The sequence below is a fragment of the Vulpes lagopus genome, chromosome 19 (assembly GCF_018345385.1).
Source record: "Vulpes lagopus strain Blue_001 chromosome 19, ASM1834538v1, whole genome shotgun sequence".
Classification (NCBI taxonomy): Eukaryota; Metazoa; Chordata; class Mammalia; order Carnivora; family Canidae; genus Vulpes; species Vulpes lagopus.
In genome coordinates, this window is record NC_054842.1 from 39,261,910 (window position 1) to 39,289,603 (window position 27,694).

The 27,694-nt window shown below is 42.5% G+C and overlaps 1 protein-coding gene and 1 long non-coding RNA gene across 2 annotated transcripts; one reads left to right on the forward strand and one right to left on the reverse strand.

The window, feature by feature from the left end:
- Positions 1-8,193: 8,193 nt before the first annotated feature.
- On the reverse strand, positions 8,194-18,528 carry PAQR9 (progestin and adipoQ receptor family member 9). Its single transcript, XM_041734320.1, has 2 exons — positions 17,918-18,528; positions 8,194-17,047 (listed from the first exon to the last, which is right to left on the reverse strand). The coding sequence occupies exon 2, from the start codon at positions 16,891-16,893 to the stop codon at positions 15,748-15,750; it is 1,146 nt and encodes a 381-aa protein (XP_041590254.1). The 5' UTR covers positions 16,894-17,047; positions 17,918-18,528; the 3' UTR covers positions 8,194-15,747.
- LOC121478891 lies at positions 18,114-25,141 on the forward strand. Its single transcript, XR_005984604.1, has 3 exons — positions 18,114-18,249; positions 21,655-22,666; positions 24,872-25,141. It is a non-coding gene; the product is annotated as an uncharacterized LOC121478891 (long non-coding RNA).
- Positions 25,142-27,694: the final 2,553 nt, after the last annotated feature.

A 27,694-nucleotide genomic window follows, 5' to 3' on the forward strand; every position in this document is an offset into this window, starting at 1 on the left:
TGAGTTCGTATTTCAACTCTACCATTACTGGCTGGATGACTGTAAGCATGAAACTGTAACTGAGTCCAAGCTCATTCTGTTTGTCACACGACAGGCCAGTAAGCCAAGAGGCAAGATGATGGGGTAAGGGAAGTAACTTAATTCGGGAAGCCAGCAAACCAAAGAGACATGGATATTGTCCTAAAGAACCATCTCCTCTTGGCAAGAAATTTAAGCTTCATTAGCAAAAGGGAGAAGCAGAATGGGGTTGGAGTCAAAAGGTGGCTGAGACCTGTAGACATCCCAGGAAAGTCATGTAAGTTCTTTGTCCTTGGTCAGTTGATCTTTGCCCACAGGACTCTGGTCATGTCAGTCCTATAAATATTAAACAGAGCATAGTCATTTCTGTACATACCTCCTTATCTCCTCCGGTGAGGTAGATTTGGGGTAAAAAAGCAGTTTATGCATATCTTAGCTGTAAGCAGAAGATTTAAGCTGTAGGTCACAGCAGCAAGGGAAATAGGAGCAATATGGAGTCAGATATGCTAAGGTTTTCCCTGTTACAAAACTTACCATCTCCGTTTCTTCAGATGGTAAGTGGAATCAAAGATGATTATGCTGAGGGGATGTGGAGATCACGAAGTAACATACCCAAGGCAGCTAGTACATAGCAGATGCTCCAAAATGTTCCTTTACTTCTTTGTTCCCTATGTCTGCCTGGTAAATCACTCATCCTTCAGACGGACTCAACCATCCTTTCCCTCTTCCATCTCAGATCTTCTGAGTGACCCTCACAGCTCTGCATAAACTTCTTGTCATATTTCTATGAAGAGGGACAGGCAAAGTCATAGTTTTGATCTGCTTTGCCACCAGAATTCGATGATCTGTTACAGTTTTTGCCCAATTCACCTAATCATTATTGTTCAAATGTTTTTAGCTTTCTTTCAAGTATTGGGTTTACCCGTTTAGGAACCCACCTCAGAGCTAAACTTTCAAGTATAACTTTTGCAACATTTTACTATACTTTTCCACAACTCAGAACACATGCTTATTTTATGCTTAATGCTTAGTCTAATTGCATGTAACTTTTGCAACTATCCTGCAATATTTTCCCTATATTTTCTACCTGGGAAGGTTTTTACTCATAATCATTCTATCTTTAATCATCTCACAAATCCTTTGGTCTCTTACTCTAAGTGATATTAAATAATGCTGTGGTTCTTTAATATTCATATGTGAATTTAGTCACTTTATAAGTGAGTATAATTTCCATAAAACAAACCTCTCACCTCTATAATTGAGAGTGTTTATAAGTCTTTTATGTTAAACAAGTCCCCCATCATGCATGCTTTTCACATTAAATAAAGTATCCCATTTAAATTAGTTTTCTCTTGTATCTATGCTGTTAGCATTTGATGGTATAGGTCAGGGGTGGCAAACTTTCTGTAAAAGGCCAGATAACAAATACTGGAAGCTTTGCAGGCCATACAATCTCTGTGGCAACTACTCAACTCTGCTGTGCCAGCAGTCACAGACAATTTGTAAATGAATGAGCATGCATGGCTGTGAGCCAATGTAAATACCTATAGAAATCAAAATTTGAATTTCATATAACTTTCATGTGTCATGAAGTATTATTCTTTTCATTTTTCCCAACCATTAAAAAGCGAAACCATCATTCCTAGCTATGAGCTGCACAAAAATAGGCCGAGGGCTGGATTTGCTCTGTGGCTGCAATTTTCTTTTTCTTCTTCTTCTTCTTCTTTTTTTTTTTTTTTTTTGGCTGCAATTTTCTGACTACAGTATAGTTTATGGTCAGGAGCAGATCCAGGTTTTGTGGGGGAGTGAACCCTTTATAATTTGAGGAGCCTTCTTTAAGGAGCAGATGCAAAATTACAAGCAAAATTAGATACAAGGCTTTGGGAGTGACTCTTGCAGATGATATGTCCTTGAAAATCGAGCCTCTTTGGTGTTTTGGTTAATCTGCCTCCACTGATAACTGGACAATTCTGCTGCTGTGTTTCTCAGACCCAGCTCACTACAGGAGGCACCAAGAGAGCTTTTCTAACGACGGTTTCCAAAGCCTCAACAGATTGTCTGGATTAGAATCTCTGAGGAGCCTAGGAATCAGCTGTCTTGTAAAGCTCTCTAGGTAATTCTACTAGGCAGCCAGGTTTGGAAACCACTGTTTCACTAACCATTTTATAAAAGTGAAAGAGCCCATTAGCACTGGTACCACAAACACATTATTTCCTTGACTGAGTAGCCCATCGAGTCACCCCTGGCTTCCCAGCTTTCTTCCCTTGGAAGCTCGCCCATGCCCAGTGGCAGGAAAACACGCCCTCCCTCTGGCTCCTCAGGGTATTCCAGAGCCCATGCCTGGCCTCCAGGACTCCTGCAGGAATCCCCTCTGCTCTGTCTTCCATGGTTCTGAAAGAGGCCTTTCTGGGGACCTTTACTACTTGGGGGTCACCTTGCCATCTCACAGTGACCAGGGAGTTTAAGTTCGGGGGTGTGTGTGAGAGAGAAGAGGAAAGAATGTGTGTTATGTGTCCATTGCTCTTTTTTTTTTTTTTTTTTTTTTTTGATTTTTATTTATTTGATAGGCACACAGCGAGAGGGAGAGGCAGAGACACAGGCAGAGGGAGAAGCAGGCTCCATGCACCGGGAGCCCGACGTGGGATTTGATCCCAGGTCTCCAAGATCGCGCCCCGGGCCAAAGACAGGCGCCAAACCGCTGCGCCACCCAGGGATCCCTCCATTGCTCTTTAGATATCGCTCTCTGGAGGAGCAGGATCCCCACTGCCCCTACCCCCTCAACATTTTGGGGGTCCACCATTTTCTTCCCAGTTGTAAGGAGCTTCTAGCTGCATCTACACGAGGTTGCCTGACTTCAGTTGTGCAGCTCCGTGGCCACAGTGTGGTCAGTGGGGACAGAATGCCAGACACAGTACCAGGCTGGATGCTCAGATGTTCCAAACACCTAAGCTGTTCCTGATGTGGCCCCCTACTTTTCAGGATGGCACTTGTTTCCTTTTTGGGATTTCTTAGGAGGGGTTGTGAATAGTCACCAGCCTTTGTGGAGGGAGCTAAGTGACACTGTGGTCTGACATATGTCTTGTTATAAATATTTATGGGACTGGACAGCAAGAACAGGGAGTTAAAGCCTTATTTTTTAAGATATCCTGGTATTCCTATAAGAAGCCCTGCTTTGCTATGCTCAGGAAGACTTGAATCTGACTTCAGGATAGCTGTGACTCATCCTGCTGGGACAGCTCCCTCTGCTACAACCAAGCAAACCATAGCCCCAGGACTCCAATGATTTTTGGGAAGTGATAGGATGGGGAGACAATGTAGAATTGCCATCGACTGCTAAGAAAATCTCCTTTTTCTTCTCTTATTTTTAACTTCATTTTAGACAGATCCACCTGTGTAATAAAATTGAAGAGACGAACCATGATTTATACCTCTTGCTGTGGGTCCTTTTATGTGTTTCTGTGATAAATTTGTACCTATAAATTAACAAACTTTATATTTGGCAAGAAATAGATAGCACCAGAGATCAGACTTAGGGACTTCTGGCAGGATTTCACATCTGCCATCTTTTATATTTGACCCCTTCTCTAGGAGCCAAAAGTGATGAAAAGAAAATGCCAAAATCAAAACCAAAAAATCAAACCAAAACAATGGAAACGAGGAAATGAATCCTTTTCTTGCCTCATATGCAAGATATGAGCATCATCTACTTCCATTTGGTGTGTATACGTGTATATCTTTAGAAAAAATCTTTCTAAAAAAAAAAAGAAAAAATCTTTCTTACATTTATTTTTTTGTACATTATGACATTTTGATGCAACTAAATTTAGAATATGAAAAAATTCTAAATTATTATTTACATATTACTATCAAAACAGTTTTATAGTGGGTAAGGATGAGCTAATACAGTGAACCATTAAATTAAGAGCTGGAGTGAAATCTCACTCAAGTCATCTTGAATTAATAAGATAGCTTTTAGAAAATTACATTTCATACTGATAAATGTTCACATGCCTTCTCCCTAGCTTTCAGATTTCCATGTATGTTACATACATTTCCATTACAGTTACATAGGTTAAAGCAAAATGGGAAAGATGGAAATTATGTAAGCAGGCAGTTATGGAATTTCTTGTTAATCCTATGATTTTAGAAAGTACTTATAAATTGCAAAGGTAATCAGATTTCTTAAATTCTCACCATTTTTTACAGATTTATTTATTTATTTATTTGAGAGAGAGAGAGAGAGAGGGAGACTGTATGTGTGTGAGAGGGAGGGGCAGAGGGAGAGGGAAGAATCTTCCTGCTGAGCATGGAGCCCAATATAGCTTGATCTCAAGACCCTGAGATCATGACCTAAGCTGAAATCAAGAGTCAGATGTTTAACCAGCTGAGCTACCCAGGTGCCCCAAATTCTCACCTTTTTATTTTTTATCTTTTTAATTTTTTTTCCACCTTTTAAAAGTAATCCCTTCTGTTCTTGAGGGAAAAAAAATTGACAGAAATGATAGGGGTCTTCTAAGGCAGAGGAAGAAAGAAATTATTTAAAAAATGATTCAAAAGTCATTTTCCCTTTCAAGTTATAAATTTCAAGTGGGTATCAGGTCCGTCAATCTGCTCTGTTCCTGTCTCTCTCTTTTCTTTTTATTCCTATTCTGTATGTTTTACATCTTTTGTAGTTGTTCCACAGTTCTTGGATATTCTGCTCTTTTTTTTCTAGTCTTTTTTCTCTTTGTCTTTCAGTTTTGAAGTATCTATTGATGTATCCTCAAGCTCATTGATTCTTTTCCTTGGCTGTGTCTGGTCTACTTAGGAGTCCCTTAAAGGCATTCTTCATTTCTGTCACAATGGTTTTGATTTCTGGCATTTATCTTTTATTCTTTTTTAGAATTTCCATCTCTTTGCCTATAATTACCCATCTGTTCTTGCATGTTGTCTACCTTTTCCATTAGCATCATTGTTTGAAATTTCCAGTTTGATTTCCAACATCTTGCTTTATCTGAGTCTAGTTTTGATACTTGGTGCGTCTCTTTAAACTATGTCTTTTTGCCTTTTAGTAGCTTTGTAATTTTTTATTGATAGCCATGACATGAGGGCAGCCCGGGTGGTTCAGCAGTTTAGTACCTGCCTTTGGCCCAGGGCATGATCCTGGAGTCCCGGGATTGAGTCCCACATTGGGCTCCCTACATGGAGCCTGCTTCTCCCTCTGCCTGTGTCTCTGCCTCTCTCTCCCTCTCTCTCTCTCTCTCTCTGTCTGTCTCTCATGAATAAATAAATAAAATGTTGTCTTAAAAAAAAAAAAGAAAGAAAGCCAGACATGATGTATCAGGTAAAAGGAACCCAGTACTGGTTCCTGTAGAAGCTTCTGCTTGTGGGTTCCTAATGTGATAAGCTGTAATTCTCTGTATCCCCTGTGTGTCTCTGTAATTTGGAGGACAGCATTTTGCTCTGTCACCCGATTTCTCTGACAGATCTAAGAAGAGTTGTGGATTTTTTCGCTTATTCAGCTTTATAATTGTTGTTAGCATACAGTGATAACTTCCAAGCTCCTTATTTGCCAGACCAGAAACTGGAAGTCCTTAGTTAATTCTTTTTAGCTGCAGAAAATGGAAATCTTCTGGTTAGCTTACAGGGGAAAAAAATAATAAGAAAAAAAAATTACTGAAGGCCATGGGATAGCTCTCATAATTGCAAGAAGACATATGCAAGCAAGTTATGGAAAGTTCAGAATCTAGAGAAGCTCTGTGCTTGCAAGCCCACCTTGGCTTCCATGCCTGCTACCACCAGGGAGAGTAGTCCTACCAAGGTTAAGTGGGAGGAATTTTTCCTAAAAGGAAATTTAGGGTATGATTAGAAGAAACAGGGGGTACATTAAAGCACCTTTGTCCAGAGAATGAGGAAGCCAAGTAGTTGCTGAAGTTCTGGTTCAGTCTCCTAGAATTCCTATCCAATGTTATAATTCTGTCTTTAGTGAATTTTTAATTATTAGGGGCTTAATCTCTATATGAAAATTATATGTAACTTTACTGATATGAGAATCCCACTGATTGTTGATGAGCCTTGTTAATTTAGACGTTTTTCACTTGACATACACCCTAACTATTTGTGTTGTATTTGTTCACCTATATTAAGTCAACATTAAGGGAAAACAAATTTCTAGGTAATTCTTTTCCTAATGTTTCTTTTTTGCTTTGAAATAGAACCAAACTCTCTGAAGAACTGCCTAATCCAGAACCTGCTTTGTCTTCCAAGGAAAATTAAAGGTAGAAAAAATCAGAAGCCCAGCAGACTATCTGCCAATGATTCGTTTGGGGAATAAAGACCTTTGGCTTCCTATGGCCAGAACTTTTGATCACCATCTTTTTCTGTTTGCCTGCTGTATCAACTAAGCTTCAGTTGCAGACAACAGAATCCATTCAACCTAGTTGGGGCTGAAAGAGATTTTTTTTTTTTTTTTTTTTCTGAAAGAGATTTATTAACAGGTATGGGTTGGCTTATAAATTCACTGGAAGCGCTGGAGTAGGGTCAAGGTTGAGCTTTCTAGAACGAGAATTAGAATACCTCTCCTGTGAGTCAGAGCTGAAAGAAAGTGGCCCAATCAAGACTCTGACCAAGTCCTTAAAGTATACTAATGTAGATGGTCTGGCTCACACTTTTTTTTTTTTTTAAAGTAATCTCTACACCCAAAGTGGGGCTTGAGCTCATGACCCTGAGGCCACATGGTCTCCAGAGAGAGCCAGTCAGGCCCCCTGGTCTGGGTCACACTTTGAGAAAACTGACTGCAGATATGAACGGGGGGAAGAGAAATCAGCAAAGGCAATTGTGAAACAGTTGCCCGAGAGATAGGAAGTAATCCAGAGAGTATGGGTCACAGAGGCCAAGGGAAGAGTTTCAGGAGAAGGAAATAGAAAACAGGATCTAAAAAATGTCCATCTGTCAAGAAGGAGGTTGTCGGAAATCGTGTAAGAACACTTCTAGTGAGATTAATGAAGCCAGAATGCAGTGAGTGAAGGAGTGAGTGGGAGGTATGAAAACAAAGACAGTGTACACCACTCTTGCAAAAAGCCTGGCTGTGAGGGAGGTGGTGGTTGTTAGAGTGTGACATAGTGGGGAGAGGGTGACTTTCTTTATTTAGAAGATGGGAGATACTAGTGGTACATTTTTAAATGTTTGTAGGAAGAACCCTATTGAGTAGAAGTAGTTGAACATACAGGAGAACAATGCGTAATAATAGTGTGGTTGCTGAAGAGATGGAAAGTGGTAGGATGGGAGATTTGAGGACTGGGAGGGAGTGGGAAGGTCAGAGATATGAAATATCTACAGTGAACAGGAAAGAAAGCAGTTTAGGCAACCCAGGAGGGTCACTGGGCAGCACAGAGTCCTAATCCACAGAAATTGGTGCTTTAAAAATGAAGTATTTCAAAGACCTAATATGCAGATCCTAAAATGTGGGACTGGCTGAGTGAAGGTGGGATGGGGACTGTGGAAATCCTGTTATATATGACTGGGAGGTTACCAAACCTTATGGACCAGTTAAGATACTTCTGATTATAAGCAATGAACACTTAAACTAGATTGTAAAATGAAGGGAATTTCTTGGCTCACCCAAAGATTTCTCACCAAAAGTCTGTAGGCTTCAGGCACAGATTGATCAAGGCTCCCTTTGTGATTTACTCTAGTCAGCCCCATTCCATGTGTTGGCTTTCTTCTTATCCTAGCTTCCCTCTGGGTTACACTTAGCTTTCCCTGAGTTTACCTCACAGACCTTAATAACTGAAGCTGGATGTCCTTTGCTGGGGTTATTTGGAATGGAGATACCATAAATCACACACATCATCATGGTTCTGGGACAGGCTGCACTGCACAGAAGTCCATGGACCACATGTGCCTTGAAATATGGGGAAGAGTAAGGAAAAATTTGATTATCTGGGCTTAAGTATTTTCTTAGAAGATATGGTTTCAAAGTAACTCCTGAATTTTCTTTCTCATTTAAATAAAATTGTAAAAATATACTAAGGATGTGTCTTCAGGACTCTCATTAGACACTTACATTCTTTCCTTCTGCATGCTGATTTTTATAAAAAGGATGCTTTTTCTTGTCATGTGTATTAGTGTTATACATACTTACTATTGACTTAGGAATTGTTTGCTGAAAGCATACGAATACAGATCTAAACAATGTGCTTACAAATAATTTATTCTTACTTCATACATTTGTTTTTCAGCAAAAAATACATAATTACTTTATTAATATAGAATTCCATTTTCAAGACCATAAGGAACAAATATCTCAGAAAACCAAAATCATAGCAAACTATACAAGAGAATGAGTCACAATTTTGTTAGCTACATGCACAGAACAGATCAAAGTATCTATTTCTATAGATTTGTTTATCAGGTAATGTGGAATTATGATTAAATAATGCTTCTCTGGCAGAGTACACTATTGATTTGAAACCACATCGTAGTCCCTAATGGAAGTTCAGACATCCTGAGAAGCCTCTCTAGCCAGCTAAATACAGCTGTTTAGGATGTAGGTGATGGCTGGAGTCAGGTAGCCTAAGAAGAGGAATTAATTTAGCAAGCAGTGGGATCTTTCAGTTTCTTTCTTCATGCCTGCATTATCCTTTACTCTTTTCTCCCTCCATTATCACCATTAAATGAACTTAAAAAAAAAAAAATACTGACACAAGGAGGTCTCTATTTGGTCACTGTGAAATCCTCCCTCTGCCTCTGACCTGAGGGAAAAAATGAGTATGGCCTTCAATTAATGCCCTTTACTGCAAAAGGGGACCTGCTGGTTGTACATTCTTGTAAATCTGAGCACAGTAATCATATTTAAATCCTTGGTTTGGAAATGAATGAACCTCGTAAGGCAGATGGTTTGACAAGGCCTAAATATATACATGGAATCCTTTTAGAAACCTTTTGTCTTCATGGCTGAGTTGTGGAAACCGAAGGCTTCCAGGGTGATGGGAATGGCCTGGGAGAAGGCTGAAGTGAGGAGTTCAGAGCTACCACATGCTTTATGCAGATAAAAGAACAGCCGCGGGGTTGTCCCCAGCCCTGCCACACAGACAGCCTTTTCCTGGTCTGTGTAATCAATGGCGTGGGACCCTATGCTCCTTTCCACTCCACGGAAGCGAGGAGCGCATGTCTGGGGCTGTACATTTTCCTGGCTATGTCATTCGCTGTGGTTATATCCTCATCAAAGTGAACTGTGCCTCATCCCTTTTTTTCTTGGTACTTAGTTGCTTAGTTAGAATAATTTTGCTCATAGCCTCCATAAAAGAAAACCAATCCGGTAGAAAAGTAGACCTGTGCTAAGCCTTGCTGGGAGAGTGAATTTAATGAAGTTTCTAACTAGAATTTTTAAAAGACTTTTAATTTAGCCTTGTTACACACCTAGGACATATCTGACCTGTTTTCTTCATTTAAAAAAAAAATGGGTTTTTACCCCTCTTTAAACTATACATTATTTACATTTTTAAAGACCTACGAGGCCTTTATCATTTGGGTAAGAGCTCTAGGTGATTAAACTCCCAGGACAAAGATGAGGCTTTCCAAAAAGCGCTGGTTCTCATCTATGTGCTAAGGCCTGTTTTTACAAACAAATTGCTATTATAAACTTTTAAAATATAAAATTAGAATACCTCTTTAAAATGTTTTCCTATTAATTTTCTTTTTTTGCATCCAGCATATTAAAAACAGATTATGCTTTCTAACTAGAGATGGAACTGAAAGAAGAAATGAGATTAATGTGTGTCCCCATACTCCCCTCATCTAGAAACAAAGGTTTATTTACATGGTGTCCTTTCTCAATGTTGTGGGTGAGCAGTGAGGAGCAGGGCAATTTCTACAGCATGGTTAAATAACCATCTGAAGACCCCTCCACTCCTACTCGAGTGCTTATTGCATATTTTAGGTGGAGCTGTAAGGCATGAGAAAGGTGGCCTGCCACATTTACACATTTGAGAATAATTCTGCACATTCAAGAAATATTCCTTGAGGAATGCCACGTTTGGAATAGCTTTCAGAAATTGTTCAAGAACAAAAATATTAAGGATCATGTATAACAATCAGAAGCACAATACATTGGGGAACATTTTCAAAAGCTCAAACAAAAGGCTGTTTTCCATTGAGCTAAATAGTAAATAAGTGATCATTTTTGCATACAAGGATGTGCTCAGAGCTTTCAAAAGTCACATCCTGCCACAGTTAACAACCAAACCAGCATTCTCGGCCTCAGACCTATAAATAAACACTCTAATTCTGCAACTTGCTCACAGATCCTTAAGAAGCTATTCTAAAACAAAAAAAGTCTACAAACTGGTTAGAAATCTGCAAATCAGAAATGCAATACATTTGTCCTTTGGAAACAATGGCAAAAATTTGTATTAGATTTTTGGAATAGTAACTAAGGAGAATTGATATTCATTTTCACAATTAAAAAATAATTATTTGTACTACTGAAGAAGGAATAAAATCTTTAGCGGGAAGGTGCGTGGCCTATCACATTGAAATACAATAGTGCTCAGCTTAACCAATGAACGCTTTCTTTTTTCAGTCTGTCTAGGCTTGTTCGCTTTTCGTCAGGCGATTTATGTCAGAGGATATTGGCAATCCTTCAAAGAAATGATGCAAAAGGTGATTTACAATTGGCTGGTGCTATCCCCTAATGCCTTTTTGCCTTATGTCCTAATTTTATGGAAACAAATTAAGGACATTAAGCCAGAGGTAAGAGTACTACTCAAAATATACCTTGGCACTAGTGCTCAGGTCAAAAGCTACAGGATGTGGTTAGGCTGCCAAATAGAATTCCTTGCCTGTCCATTTGAGTGCTAACACCATGGGAGTTCACATGCTTTTCTAGGGACAAAATTTAAAACTCAGGAGAGACTGTCCACAGTTGAACTTGAGTCCCATTCTGTTTGAATCTAATCCTCCTTGTTCTCCCCCTGCTTATGCCTTCTTCCTGTCTTTTTCACATCTGATAATTTTTAAAAATAATTTCCTCCAAGTAATTTTTCCTAAAACATGTTTTATAGATTACAACATAAAGACCTTAAGAGAGAAAAAAGGCTAAAGAACATTAGTTAATCTTTGGAGATTTAAGCTCCTATTTTTAAAACTTAAGTATGCTATCTATGACATTCAGACACTTACTAACATCACAGTTTAGGCACTTTGGATGAACCTTGTTTCATGATGACATGAATACTATTAACCTCCTAAAAAGTGGTGGTTATTAGCATCTCTATTAATTAGTAGTGATAAATTTTTCAACTCTCTCCATGTAATATGCCTGCTTACCTTCACCTGCATTGTACATTAAATTTTCTAGTTATTTTTAGCCATCAAATTCACGTAGGCCTAGGAGCAGACAGGAAAAAGAAAAAGAAAAAAAGAAAGAAAGAAGGAAAGAAAGAACAAAAGAAAGAAAGAAAAAAAGAAAGAACGAACGAATGAACGAATGAACTGATTCTGGGTAAGTTAGCATGTTAATTGAAATAAGATTCTATGCGTTGCTCCCATTCTAACAGAAAGGAGAAAAGAACCGAACTCAGTGGCTTGGGATGTTCTGCTGTGGCCAAGGTCAGAGTATGGTCCCCGGCCAGAGGGCTTTCTGGTGTTCCTCTGTTTCACCAGCAGACAAATGGGTAACAGCTGGAATAATACGGATGGATCCTCTCCCAAAGTCTCATATGCAGTAGGTGCTCAATGATCACTAAAAGGGTTACATGGACAAATGTGGAAATTGACTCAAAGGATACTGACCGTGAAGTCAGCAGTGGCAGACTTCAACAGATGAAGAATAATCCAAGATGATAAAAACTATTTAGTACCTAGTAACATTTTGTTTAAGATTTGTAATCTAAGTTCAAGGATAACCATGTCTCACTTTGCTCTGTTTTACAACGATAAATTATATATCTATATAGATAAAATAGATATTATTAATCATAGATATATAACTACGGAGACACACATCTCCAATTAGTGTCTGTGTGCCTGACCAGGCATCATAGCTATGCAAACTGGCAAATACGATTGAGCACACAGCCATCCCCGTGTCCTAATGCCAGTTTGACAACTTGATTCTGTCGCCTTGGTATAACCTAGAAATGAAGAGGGTTCCTATACCTGCCTCTTACTCTTCTAGCTTTGTGCAGATTCACTAAATAGAGTTGTGAAGAAATCTGAAGGTAGCAATCCCTCTTTATTATTGCTGTGAGCCCTCAGAGTCAGCACCAAATTAGAAAAAAAATTATAAAAAATCACCTCCATCCCCCCAGTTTTGCATTCTTAGATATGATTCCCCTGGAGTGGCATGACAAACTAGGCTAAATGGTTTTTAACTGCAAACACTTACGGGCAGGATTTATGAATGGAAACATGTGAAGGCCAATCTGGCCAGCTCTGAAGCCCCATACTTTCTTCCTGGGCTATTTATAGAAAGCGTATGGCCAGTGGAAAAGATCGAGTTTATTTTTACGAGCCAGTCATGACAAGACCAAGAAACTCACGTCTATCTGGGAAGGTCATTCCTTTCACCTGAGTGTGCAGCTGCAAGGACAGGGGAGAAAGGAACCCCTTTTAACCAACTAACTCAGCTGAGTCAACCCCAGAGGCCAACCCACAGGGTGACAGGCTCCAAAGTCAAACACCTTCGCTTCCCAGGCATGAGTGCATGACGCTGCTCCTTAAGATGTCATCTAGATCATGACTAACAAGTAAAAATAAAATGCATTACATAATATGCTTCAAAATTCCACTGCCAAAATAGGTTTTACAGAGATAATGGAGTACATTCTTATTTATCATTTGTCCTACATTTCAAGCAGTGAACACAATACAGTAAAACTGAATTCTAATGGATGTGGCAAAATGGAGAATGTGAAAAAATATTTTTCAAGATAATTTATTCTCATTGCTGTATTACCCCTGAAATATGTAATAATATACCTGGCTAGTTCCATGCAAATGGAGACTGAGTAAATATTTGCTGATTCCAAAATATCATCATTTATCTGGGCAGAAATCTCATAAAATTTAGCAAATAACATACGTAGTTTCATAAATCATCCCTGGTCCTCTATAGCATATATGGTATCTATCTGCAAATAGGAAGTGAAGCCAAACCACTGTTTTCAGCTGGAAGGTCCTTTTGTCATGTTATTTGTGGTATATAAAAACTAAGACGGAATGGGAGAAAGGAAAATGGAGGAAGGAAAAGGCAAAGGGAAGGGAAGTGAGTCCTCATTCTCCCTGGGGCATACTGAGTCTGAAAACTTTGAGGGAAAAAGTGTGTCACTTCACTGGGCTCATGCATCATAATCACTTGAAAATGATATGGGTATAATTTTATCCTTAAGTGGCCTCTGCTTAAGGACAAAGACACAGGGCAAGAAGGGAATTCTGTAGACCTAGAAGATTTCCAACAAAAAATTTAAAATGACAAATACAGGGTTTATTTCTTGTTCTCAAACTCCTGGACCCTTTACAGAATTCTGTCCCTCGGACACTTGCTTCTGAAAGGGGAGGTCCCATTTTACCAGGGAGCTAGCAAACACTCCTCAACCTGTTTTCTCTAGCTTCCAAACCAACATTCTTTGGGGCTCTAGAAGAGACAACAGTGACATGCAAATAAGTTTGCATATCCCGATTTCCACAGCTGTCCTTGAATACACGCACTGAGCTAAGTTACAGCTGAGGAATGACACCTGTGCTAGGCACAAATTCTCAGCCTCTATCACCTAATGGGAATCTCCTTGCACTTTACAAAAGATTAGATACTAACACCCATCAGCAAATGTGCAAAGCGTATTTACGATCCCATTACGAGGTTCCAAATTAAATATAGACATATTAACTTCTCTGTGCAAATTAACGCACAAGGATACTGGTTCCTCCAGAGAATTGTGCCAAGCCTCTCTGTTTAAAAATACAGTAGAGATTAAAAAGCATACCCCCAAAACAGCAATCTTTTTAGGAGTTCCAGCCTACCAGTGCTGAGGTAAGTGTTCATCTACCTTATGTGCTTGATCTAAATTATACTATGAAGTCAAGACTCCCCATTCAATGACTTATTTGGCTCCTAACCAAAAGGACTTGTCAGGAAGTGTGGTAAGTTAAATTATATAAGCCACCTCAGTGGTTTGTGTTAATCTAGAGTTGTTATCTCAAATACAGGTTATCGCTTGTGAGAAATGTCTTAAATAACATTGGCCAATGTGGTCATTAGAAAGTATCTCAGGAAGACATCTTCTAACTTGTCCATGATTTAGGGTGACTGCCACTCATTTCCATAGTGTGGATCCAAATGAGACTTCAATGTTTTAACTATGCTAAGGTAATGTTGTTTAGCTCAACATTTTCAGTTATAATTCAAGTAATATGCTCCTGACTTTCATAATATAACTGCCTCAGTTATTCCTGAATATTGTATTTTTAAGCAAGGATAAATGGCATTGGTCTAGAACAGCGATCTTTAACCTTCCCCGATGCCTGCATTAGGAACCACAGCCACATTAGTGGGTTGGCTCCTTTTCTTAGAGAAGCCAAATGCTCTGCATGTCCTGGTAAGCTACTTCCAGTCCAAAATTTTAAAACCAACACCATCTTCCTTCCCTCCTGGGTGGAATGTTAGACCCTGATTTACAGTAAAATAAGAAAAGCTTATTCTTACTGCTCTCTCCATGCACGAAACTATGTCTGAGGACCAGTCATTTGGGCATTGCTTCAAAAGGCACATTTATTCCAGTGGCAATTTAAATAAGTAGAGAACGAAAGAATTAAATTAAAAACAAAAAAAAATCGGATGGGTTTTGTGGAATACATTAAATTGGAATCTGGGATGTATACAAACCACTGAGCTCCTCAACAATAGTTTAACCAGAGTCCCTAAGGTAGAATAATTCACAGTTGTATCATAACACACATAAGCCTTCAGAAAATACTGTTTAAGAAAAGTAGTTGAGAATTCTCAAGCAGCTTGCCCTGATGTCCAGTTCAAGTGTATGCAATGCAGAAGGGCTGCAAGATCCAAAACTATGTAACAAAGACAATTCAGTGCATATCACAGGCTTCGATAAATTATGAAAAATCATTGTATATATTACTATATAAATAACATCGGAGAAACATTTTGAAATAATTAATTTGTGTTCACATACCATGCATTTTCTAGCAGGTTAAGCCCTGGGTTTGTGTCTTTGTGCCCATTTCCTACAAAGCTCCATTCTTTTTTTTTTTTTTTACAAATCCAAGCATTCCTCAGAATGAAATGGAAGTACCCAAGGATTTTGTCTACTTACCCTCTTTACTGCATACCTGACCTCACAAGGACTACTTGTCATTACCACCGGCACAGAAGACGACTGGAAAACCAAACTGTATGGGGTTTTATTTGGGATTTCACTCGCTCCTTTTGAAAAAAACAAAAAACAACAAAAAAAAACCCTGGATGTCAGAGACACCACCCGCATTTTTTTCCAGGGGTGAGAACCAGTGTCTCTGTCCCTCTTGCTTGAGACATCCCCCTCTTCAAAAGCCCCAAGTGCACTGAGACACCCCCCTCTCCCCCTCTTGTCACCCTTTTCCCTGTGGTTTTGCAGCACCTTCCTGGAGCAAAGAAGGAAACACAACAAAACTTGAAAACAAACCAACAACAGCAACAACAGAAACTCCAAAGGAACAGGCGGGCGAACCAGCAGCCTCCTCCAAGGCGGAGGTTCACTTTTTGCTGCAGGATTCGGCGTTGTTGAGGAACTTCCTGATGACCAGGCCGAGGCAGACCACCAGCAGCAGCATGTAGCCCACCGTGCCAGAGAAGGTGGGGGCCGCCGGCGGCGCCTCGAGGAACTGGCGCAGGCCCTCCTCCACGTAGTACACCTGGTCATAGATGCTGAGGAACGTGAATATGTGGAAGAGCTGGTGGCTGTGGCCAATTATGTCGAAGAGGCCTGGGTGGATGCGCTCGGGGATCTTGCTCACGTTGAAGAAGGCGGCCACCACCAGCCAGAAGTAGCGACGGTAGAAGTGCACGAAGAGCGTGGGGTTCTCGCCGCGCAGGTCGAAGAGCCAGCTCTCGAGCATGATGGGGCAGGCCATGCTGAGCGGCATGACGAACACGAAGGTGCGCAGCGCGAACGGGTAGGAGCACCAGTCGGTGCGGCTCTTGCAGCAGGCCACGGTGCAGGCCACGGCCAGCACGAAGGCCACGGGCAGCACGAGCGCGCGGTAGGCGGCGATGAGGCGCGTGCAGTCCACGTGCCAGCCCAGGCGCTGCTGCACATACGGCGTCATCACCCTGGCGTCCAGCAGGCTCAGGCCCGGCAGCAGGTAGTAGTAGTAGGCCACGGTGCTGCCGAAGCCGTAGTAGCTGATGGACGCGTAGTCCAGGTAGAAGAAGGCGGCGCGCAGGCGCAGCGACAGGCAGCTGAACACGTGCGCGGTGCAGCTCATGGCGAAGGTCAGCAGCACGCCCGACGCGTAGCACCACAGCGGCAGCAGCCACGGGTGATGGAAGGGCACGTCCCGGCCGCTCAGGAAGAACAGGCGGCAGAACTTGCTCAGGAACAGCAGCAGCGGGATGAAGTGCGTCCAGAAGTTGAGCGTCTCGTTGGTGGGCTTCAGCACCGAGGCCAGGCACTCCTGCGCCGTGCACGGCAGCCGCCGGTAGCCCGACAGGATGAAGCACTCGACGAAGTCGTCGGGCACCTCGTCCCAGCGCAGCAGCGGCTTGGCCGGGGCCAGGGGCTCCGCGGCGGCGGCGGCGGCGGCGGAGGGGTGGGGACGCGGGCCGGCCTCCGAGGCCGCGGCGGTCGCGGCCGGCGGCCCCCTCGAGCCGGCGCCCCGGGGCTGCAGGCGCCGCGGCATGGTGCCCGGGGCCCGGCTAGGGCGCGCACAGGCGACCTCTGGCGCCCGCTCCCGCGCGCCCGGCAGCCCCCGCCGGCCGCCGTCGGAGCCTTTGTGCACGCGCCGGGGGCGTCGCTGCAGATTCACGAGAGGACCTGAGCCCGAGCAGCCGTTCCTGGGGAGGAAAAAAAAAAAAAAAAAAAAAAAAAAAAAAGAATAAACAAATAATAATAATAATCAGGTCCTGCGCGGCGCAGCGGCTGGCAGGGGCGCGCGGGCTCGGCGGCCCCTCCGGCAGGCTCCGCGCTTCGGGCTCGGGCCGCCCGCGCTGCGGCAGCGACAGCGGCGGACTGCGGCGGCGGCGCTGCTGCGGTGACTGGGCATCGCCCGGTGCGGGCGCAGCCGCCGCCGCCGCCGCCGCCGCCGCCGCCGCCGCCGCCCCCGGAGCGGGAGGCGGGGATGGAGGAGCCTAGCGCTGGGGGGCGGGCGGGGGCCTCCCCGGCTAGGGTTTCGCGGCCGCCTCGGGGGATAGGGTTGTCCCCGGGCTCGGGTTCCGCACCATCCCCCGCTCCTCGGGCCGCAGGGGCCCCAGCGGGCCCGTAAGTGACTGATGTGGGGGCCGAAGGCTGCGCCCGCCGAGGGCCAGGGTCGACGCGCGGGTTCGAAGCCCGACAGCCCCGCGGGCGTTCCGAGGGACACTGGGCTGCCGCGTTCGCGGGGGGCGGGGAGCTGCGGCCGCGGGGCGCGGGGCGCGGGGCGGGGGGCGGGGAGGCCGGGGGAGCGCGCCTGGCGGGCGCGAGGATGCGAGCCTGCGCCGGGCGGACGGATGCGCTCGCAGCCCTCTAAGGAGGTGGCGGGGGCCGGGGCGCGCCGGGAAGCGGGGGCCTTTGACGCGGCGTCCGGATCCGAGTCGTGTCATCGTCAGACACCTGAGAAGGCTCCGTGGCTCGGGGCCGGCGGTGTGAGCGCGCGCCTGCGCCCCGGGGCGCCACCACAGCCCCAGGCCCCCGCTGCGTCCAGCGGCTTCCTCGGGTGCGTCACTAACCTCCTCGCTCCTCCGCGCGGGTCCGGGCCCACGCGCCGTTCCCACGCGGGACTCCGGGCGCGCTCACCGGCCACGCGGGGCCCGCCGCTCGCCCAGCGTCGTGTTCTTGTGCCTTTAACTCGGACTCTGGTTTGGAGCCAAAGTCCAACAACTCAGGGCGGACTGTGCAAACTCCACGTTTCAGTGAAAAATTTCAGGCGAAGACCGGGCGATTCAAGAAAGCCTCGAACCAGCCGGAGAATTGATTGCGGAGGAGACGCCAAGCGGAGCTGTGCCGGAGCCCAGGGCCATCGCAGCGCAGGGCGTCGAGGAGGGAGGGCTTCAGGGAGGAGGTGCGTTCTGGCACGAAATGAAAAGAGAACGAAGACGAGTTCGTAGAGACTAGGAGGTGGGGGGGTGGCTTGGAAAGGGCTTATGCATAATTAACCAGAAGTACCTGGCAGGCTAGGTTGGGTGGATGGAGGCCAGAGGGAAGGAAGGCTCAAGTATGGACACGGTTGTGATGCACTGCGGTGTGAAAGAAAACTTGCCCTTGGGCTTTGTCAAAGGAGGGACTTAAAAAACCCGTCCGCTCTAAAACGTTTACCAATTCACAGAAGTTTCTCTTAGTGATGCCCCGGGAGTGAGACTGAATCTAACTTACATCACTGACCTGCAGTACAGTGTTGTGGCAACCAGAGCTCATTTTAAAGGGACCAGGCACTGTTCCAAGTGCTTTACAGTTTAAAAACCTTTTAGGTAGTATTATTTTGTGCATTTTGCAGACTGGGAAATTGGAGGCGTCACGGCCGTAAGTAACGTGCCCAGTTGGTAGAAGGGAGATTTGAACTCCCGCAAGCTGCTGCTGGATCTCACGTACTTAAACCAGAACATCCGACCTGCCTTGCACAAAGGGAACAGTAGGGAAGGGCAGTCTGATTTAGGAAAAGGCTTTCATTTTCATTTATAAATGAAAGGCTACCTTCCTCACCAGGGCAAATCCTACAAGTAGGTCAAGGAAGATTTACTTAGCAGTGGCTCAAGCAGGACTTAAATTATTGATAAGACTTATTTATAACTGAGAATTCAATGTTTTAAATGTCTAGAATTACTTAAAGGTGTCAGAAACATTCTCTGTAGAGGTTTCAGCCTTCTGTCTAAAAAAAAAAACGTTTCCACTAGTAGCTGACTTAGCAAACTCTTACACAATTAGGCCAGAGGTACACTTCAGTCTTGTGCCTTCCTTAACTATCACCAATTCCTGATTAATGAATGAGATTTTGCTGTAGTTACTCAATTACTGCTTTGTTTTAAATATTTTGTTTTTCCACTGTCTGTAGTCTTAAACTTTTAAAACAAGTTAAAGCAACCTTCCTTTAACATCTGAGTTAAAGACTCATGTTAATTTGTAAAAGGGATTAAGACTTAGACATTTATAAATCAATCCTGGGAATGAATAACTTGAATCTAGGGCAGAGTAGGAAAAAGATTTTCATGTTCTCTTTGGACTCCACAAACAATCTAAGCTGTAGCCTGTAAAAAATGTTGATCCAATAATAACTTCCATATTTACTAATCTTTTAGTTGCATAATCAGTTCACTTAATTGGAGAAAATAGAATAGTTCACATTGAAATAATGGAATTGACTGTAAATTGTAAAAATTCTAGTTAGATAAAATAATGTTTATAACTGAGTGATGAGATTAGCTATAATAAAATATAATGTTCTTTCAAACAGTTTTACAAATTTTTTTTTCAAAAAAAATCTGAAATCTAACCTGCAGAAAGTCTTTGTGATTTCTGCTTTTCTCTTTTCTCTTCCATCTCCCACTCCACATGAGGCACAACTAATTCCATGGAGTGGTGTCGTGAAACCTCTTTTGCTGCTAACCCAACAGCTGTCTTAACAAAGCCAAGTAAATAGGATCTAAGGAAACAGCAAAGCTGACCTAACTTATTAGAAAACAACAACAACAACAACAAACTGAGTCCAGCATTATGACTTTTCCATATTTACTACCAATCTATAGAGTTAATTTTTAAAGTTTTGAGATGTAAAAATGTGTTCCCCGAATCCTATCCAGACTAGGTTTTGTGGTTTAACTCTGGTGAGTTAACTGCCTCTTGTCAGTGAGAACCACGCTTGCACCCCATGGGCTTGGCTAAACTGATAGGAGGGGCAGGCTGGCTACCATTCCCTGAAGGTTCACTGGGAGATAAGGCATCTCTAAAGTAAGTAACCAGGACTATCAAGTTCTTGACAAGAAGAATAAAAAAAATATTACGTTGGAATGCCGGTACCCGTGTTTAGAGGCAGAAACCAGCTAGTTCTCCCAATGGAAAGCTTGTCAAACCAAGACCACAAATGTTTTTGTAGTTCTGTGGAGGTTCTGTATTTTTGGGTGCTGTGGAGGCTCTGTATTTTGGGTGCTCTGTATTTTTCGACTGCAGAATGCAATCATATCAGGAAACTGTAGCAAACTGGAAAAATGTTTTTTCCCCACGTGATTTGCTTTGGTGATGTTGTTATGGACTGATTTATAGGTTTATTTGTGTTTCTCTCTACAGTCAGAAGATGAAGCATTTATAAAAATTCCATAGCAAATTTGATGTGCTCTGATAGCTGTTTGTAAAGCCCACAAGGGGGAAAAATACTGTGATATTTGCTAACAGTATACCTGTTCTTGCAAGAAATGATTTTTTTCCTACTCTAGTTTTTAGCCCAAACCAATCAACCCACCACACAAACCCCACAGTGGTCCCAGTGCTTCATTGTACTCAGGACACCGTATAAAGAGAACTCTGTAAGGGCACCCCAGGTACTCAGCGGTTTAGCACGGCCTTCAGTCCAGAGTGTGATCCTGGAGACCCGGGATCGAGTCCCACGTCGGGCTCCCTGGATGGAGCCTGCTTCTCCCTCTGCCTGTCGCTCTCTCTCTCTCTCTCTCTCTCTCTGTGTGTGTGTGTGTGTGTGTCTCATGAATAAATAAATAAAATCTTAAAAAAAAAAGAGAACTCTGTAAAGATCATTCCCTCTCCTCATAACATACAGTCTAAACAAAGTACTTGCCTTTCTCCAAATTGAAAACAGTCCTAATGTTATTACCCAAACTCTTCCAGGTCAGATATGGTCACTACCAGATTGTAGAGTCTGAGCTTCCTAATGGTGCAGAAACCATCTGGCAGTGGCATCAGGTGTAACTATGGCAACCTTGGAAGAAAAGTACAGTCTGAAGGCCAGGCAGAAGGCTGGAAGCTAGAGAGAGAGTGGTGGGGACACTGAGTTCTTATCTGGCACTATTCCTGCCTATTCCCTGACATGGTGACAGGGTTCTCTTTTGAAGAAAAGCAGAGGGAGACTGGCAGAGGGTGTTTTTCCCTTTTGAGGTTCTATGCGGGGGGGTGACAACACCTTACTCCCCTGTCTCCCACAAGTTCACCTGTTCTGTACTTCTGGTCCCCAACGTGCGGTGCACAAGAACACTGATTAGGGTGAAGAATAAAATATTACACCTTCTGTTTCAAAATCCTATTTGATGTCTATACTCTGTGAAGGTTTTATGATACACTTACTGTGTGATATACTTATGATATACATATGTAGTATATACTACATGGAAGTAATTTATAAATAACATGTTGGGGTACAGGGAGGGTCAAGACCCTTTCCTGATAAGGATATGCCATTATGCTATTGAGTTGTGCTGTATAGTCCATGCCTGTTGTTTGTCCAGCTTGCTTCCATTCCCTCTCCCAGGTCTAGGATGGACTCCCCTTTCCTGCTTCTGAGTCACTGGGAATCGTGTTTGGAGGTCTCCATCTGTCACCCAGCAGTCCCGAAGGAAGCAGTGACCATACCTGCCCACGCCTTCAGTCCCTCCTGCAGCTTCCCTAAGCTAAGACGGCCATCTCCATTCTGGAGTTATTTCTCCCAACTCTGCCCTTCCTGTTTCCTAGCTAGAGCCTATATTGTCTTTCCATAAAGGTGTTACATTTACATGTCTATTCATCCCAATTCAGAGTTACCCTTTGGGTAAGAGACTGTCATAGGCCGTTGGCTTGCTTTTGAGAGGGCCTTTAAAAAAAAAAAAAGAGAGGGCCTTTTAGGTAGCATTCATTAACTTGAGAAAGAGTTATACAAGCGTGTAAGATAGATTATTGAGTTCCTGCTCCTCATTCTTTGGAACACAGTGCTTTGCACGTGCTAAGCAGTCACCGTGTATTTGTGGTTGGAGAAAATTTTTTCAGTACTGTAAGCCTTTAAAAGGCTAGAACTTCAAAAAAAAAAAATAAAAAAAATAAAAGGCTAGAACTTAGAATCCTAGAACCTTAGAATAGGGACGTCACATAATCCTGTGAGTTAGTCACCCAGCCCAACCATCTTCCCCTTAATGATAGTCTGAATACATATACTGTGTTCAGGTACTGGGATAGGCGGTTTACATACATTAGCTCTAATTCTCAGAATACTCTTTGCAAGATAAATCCAAACTACCCCATTTTCAGACAAGAGCGCAGAGGCTCAGCGATGTTCAGCTGTTGGGTGGCAAAGCCAGAGTCAAACTTCGTTATTCCAAACCTCCTACTCTTTCCTTTACAGGGTGCGTTTTCCTGAGAGCCTATTGTATAGCCAGCTTTGATGAACATCTTCCAGTGAAGGGACTTACTACCTCACATAGCCATAGTTGTTGTTGAAAACTTTGTTAATAATTAAATGACCACAACTGATGAGAATAAACCACTGTTGCATCTTGGCCCAAAGCTCAACCGTAAGTGTTATTGAATGTGGTTACTAACTGGATCTGGTTAGAAAGTCCCTGAAAAGAATGATGCCAAATAAGGCATGTGTGCATGCAGTATGTGACAGATTAGGCATGGCTGGAAGGTACATTTCATATAAAGAGCATTTTTCTACAAACAAATAACATCTGTTGTTACCACGGGGCTTGCCATACCCTACATCTCTGTAAAGAGGCAAATAGCCAGTTCCATGATTTCATAGATGATCCTTGCATTTAGCATAATATTATTGATTTTACAATGGATTCATATAGAAAGGAAAATATTCTGCTATATCATTGCATACTTAACATCAAGGGGAAGGCATCTCAGTTGGCTCTGTTTGGGCCTCAAGCTCACTTGGCCATAGTTCCATTTTGTTTTTTCCCCCTCTTAAAAATTAAAATAAAATCTTTATTGAGCTATAATTGACATACAACATTATATTAGTTTCAGGTATACAAAGAATAATTCAGTATTTGATTGTATTGGGAATTAAGTCTACTTAACATTGGTCACTATACGTAGTTTTTTTTTTAATAATTTTATTTTTTTTTTAATTTTTATTTATTTATGATAGTCACAGAGAGAGAGAGAGGCAGAGACACAGGCGGAGGGAGAAGCAGGCTCCATGCACCGGGAGCCTGATATGGGATTCGATCCCGGGTCTCCAGGATCGCGCCCTGGGCCAAAGGCAGGAGCCAAACCGCTGCGCCACCCAGGGATCCCACTATACGTAGTTATAAACAATTTTTTCTTATGATGAGGACTTCTAAGTTTGTCTTAGAAACTTTCAAGTATGTGATACAGTATTATTAACTATAGTTACCAGATTATACAACATCCCCATGATCTGTTTATTTTAAAACTAGAAGTTTGTACTTTTGACCATCTTCACCCATTTTGTCCACCCTCTACCGCTTGCCTCTGTCAAGCATTAATTAGTTCTCTGCATCTGTGAGCTCGGTTTTGTTTTGTTTTAAATTCCACATGTAAATGAGGTCATATGGCATTTACCTTTCTGTGTCTGACTTGTTTCACTCAGCAATATCCTCAAGTTCCACCCTTCTTGTCGTGAATGGCAAAATTTCATTCTTTATTATGGCTGAGTAGTATTCCCCTGCATATAGTTACTGCATTTTATTTATCCATTCCTCTGTCAATGGACACTTAGGTTGTTTCCATGTCTTGGCTATTGTAAATAATGCTGCAATGAACACAGCAGTGCAGGTATCTTTTCAAGTTAGTGTTTTCATTTTCTTCAGATAAATATGCAGAAGTGGAATTACTAAAACATATGTTTTTAATTTTTTGAGGAACTTCTATACTGTTTCCTATAGTGGTTGCACCAGTTTGCATTCTCACAGTGTATAAGCGTTCTTTTTTCTCTACATCTTCACCAACACTTGTTATTTCTTGTCTTTTTGATAACAGATGTGATGTGATATCTCCTCATGGTTTTGATTTGCATTTCCCTGATGATGAGTGATGTTGAGCATCTTTTCATGTACCTGTACATTTAGGGTTTTTTTAAAGATTTTATTTTATTTTATTTTTTTTAAGATTTTATTTATTTATTCATGAGAGATAGAGAGAGAGAGAGAGAGGCCGAGACACACAGGCAGAGGGAGAAGCAGGCTCCATGCAGGAAGCCCGACATGGGACTCGATCCTGGGTCCCCAGGATCAGGCCCTGGGCTGTAGGAGGCGCTAAACTGCTGAGCCACCTGGGCTGCCCTACATTTAGTATTTTAATGTAACAATTTTTCTTTTCTTTGAGGTACAATATCTGTTTGTTGACAATATTTAGCAGCATAATTTTTCGGGTGCCAATCACTAAATTAATTGAAGGTTAACATATCATATATATCTGTGTGTGTGTGAGTAGATATACATATATATATATATATATAGAGAGAGAGAGAGAGAGAGAGAGAGAATTTCAGTTATCTTACATTCATTCTTGTATCCAATTCATATGAAAACCACAAGAATTTGAACAACATAGGTTTAAACTGTGTGGGTCACTTATATGTGGATTTTTTCTTTTTTTGGATAAATACAGTTTAGAAATGTAAATGCACTTTCTCTTATGTTTTAATACTATTTTCTTTCACTTACTTTATTGTAAGAATACAGTATATAATATGGAGTTATCAATAGACTCTTTCCAGCACACTTATTTTATTTCTACAGAGTGAACAAGGAGCATTTACGTCTAGGAACATAGTTATTCTCACGGTCACACTTCGGCACGTTTCCTCTGAGGCTTGTGTTCTGAGAGTTCCATGGTCAAAATGCATTAGTTTTGCTTTATTCTTGACCCCTGCCCTGCCCCTCCAACCTCTGTGTCTTCTCCCAAGAGTCTCAACTCTGTATACTTAATTTTCACATGCACTTAACTCACTGCCTTGGAGAGGTTTCCCTCTACTGGATAGGGATTACTGAATAAATTTACGGTGAGCATTCTGGAGACAGTTTTGTTTTTTGTTTGTTTGTTTGTTTTTGGAGACACTTTTGAATGTGTATTTCACCAGCAGTGATAAACATCATGTACAAAGCTGGTAGTAGATGCACGGGGCACAGAAGAAGAGCAAGTTGGAGCACAACAAAGGGAAGTCGGAACTACCCCCTGCTCTCACTTGTATGGGAAATGCGTCCACAAGGCTTCGATGCAACCATTCTGTGCTTTTTTACTGTGGCCATTTTGAAACAAGGAATATTTCAAAGCTCTTTCAAACACCATTAAGCTTTCAGTGATTTTACTTCTGAGTAATGTGCTAGATAGACACCTGCACCCCAGCCTCGGTCCCCACCCCATAGAGGTCAGGGCTGGGGGGAGGGATAAGCGCCATCTGGCAGGCAAACCATGTAAAACTAAGAGTCATGAGTCAACCACACTTGTTCATCTCAAAGAGAACTGTCAGCCCTGCATTATTTGTTGTCTGGCCCTTGGCTTGCATCTCACTTTCCTGATTTCTCCTTTATCCTAACAATGTCCATGCTCTTTTACTTTTAATTAACAAATAGATTTGAATGCTGGAGGAAGGAACTTACCCTTTGTTTTCCATTTTAAATCACATGAATGGCCACTCCTCTATTTTGGAGGCTTCCTGATTATACTAACCTTGTTTAATTGGGTCTGTGTTGGAGGGAGGTGGAATGCGAATGGAATGGCTCTGTTGGCTACAATTCTATCTCATATTCCCAGCTCCAGATTGCATTGGAAATTCTCAACATTTCTTTCTCTCTCTTTTAAGATTTTATTTATTTATTCATCACACACGCACACACACACACACACACACACACACATACACGCACACACACAGAGGCACAGACACAGGCAGAGGGAGAAGCAGGCTCCACGCAGGGAGCCTGATGTGGGACCTGATCCCGGGTCTCCAGGATCACACCCTAGGCCGAAGGCAAGGCGCTAAACCACTGAGCCACCCAGGGATCCCCTCAACTTAACATTTCTAACATGTCCTTTGGCAACGTACATACTTTATCTACTGTCCTCAAAATTCTAAGTAATAACCACTTAGGGGAGACAGGCTAATCCGGGTCTAGCAGATGTCAACACAATACAACACAACACTTTTTTTTCTTCTTAAATGGTTAAGAAAAACTAATATCAAGTAATTGGTTATGGGCTTGGCAAAGCAATAAATAGATTTGTAAAACGTTTTATAAACAATCTAGAAATAAAGCAGAAAATGAAAGTCTCCCATAAGGGAGTTAGAGATTGAACAAGGGATGAAGAAAGTCTATTTTACTTGTTTTTTTTTTTAATTTTCTATGTAACTTAAAGAATATTAGTGATTTTACACTTAGGCCAAGGTTCTTTTGACTTTGCTGTGCAGAATGTCTTGCCTCAAGGAAGGCAGGTATGATACAAATGGTATAAAGGAAGGAATCCAAAGAAGGGAAGGAGGAGAGAATTCCTCTGTGAGATGGGCTGGGAAAGAGCCAGCCTTAAATTTCTGAATTGGAATGATATTTTCTTTAGGTCTGATCTTAAATTCGATATCAGCCTCATGGTTGATGGGAGAAAATCATCACTACAATGAGGGATGAAGAGGAGACTGGTGGCCCATGGAGGGGTGGCTCTTCAATCGTATCCCATGTAGTTGGTGGTTAGTTCACGAAACAGAGGGATTTTTATTCTAAATCATTAATCTTTTATGACTGAGGTTGCTAGTTACCATTCTTCCTGTTTCTATCTTCTCTCCACTCCCACTGCCCCAGCCTTCCTGCTATTCCTCTAAGTCCGAAGCACGTACCATGAGGAGAGGCTTTGTGTGGCTTTGCACCGGCTGTCTCTGCACACCGGCTCGCTGTGGGGGCAGGGAGGCTGATAGGTCTGCTGGCCATGCTCTGAGCCATTTGCCCAGAAAAAGGGGCGTCTTTTCCTGATTCGCTGGTGGGCTGACAACTGCCCTTGGGCCCTTGCACTTGTTTCTTTCTGCCTCCCTCTGCCCAAAATGCTTTCCATCCCAACATTCTCCTTTCATTTTGTTATTTGCTTAACAAGACTTCTCAGAAAACTCTGCTGCCCATCCTATCTAAAGTGACAGTCCTCATCATTCTCTGCCTCCTCACTCTGCTTTAGTTTCTTCATACTTTATTATTGGACATTATATAATGCATGGCATAATATATAACTTATTCATTTTTTCCTTCCCTGCTAAAATACAAGCTCTGTTGAGAGCAGGAGTTTTGCTGGCTGCTCTTCCCCAGCACCTATCAGAGCGCTGGCACATAGTAGGTACTTAATAAACATTGGTGGAATGTCTAAAAAAGATCCCCCTCCCAAGGCTTTCTAAGCCCAGACTTAGGCTCAGCTCAGAATATTTGTATTGACCCTGCTCGGATAGACTCTTCTCTAATTAACCGACCTCCACAACCTAGAAAAGCTAAACCAAAAATAGAAAACACAAAAGCTGTTGGCTGTGAACTTCAGTGACCGGGACAGTGGTTGCTGCACTTCAGAATCAATCTCCCGGTGGGGATCTT

Excerpts from the sequence above, each read along its gene's own strand:
- PAQR9 (XM_041734320.1), bottom strand. The coding sequence starts at position 16,893 with ATGCCGCGGCGCCTGCAGCCCCGGGGCGCCGGCTCGAGGGGGCCGCCG.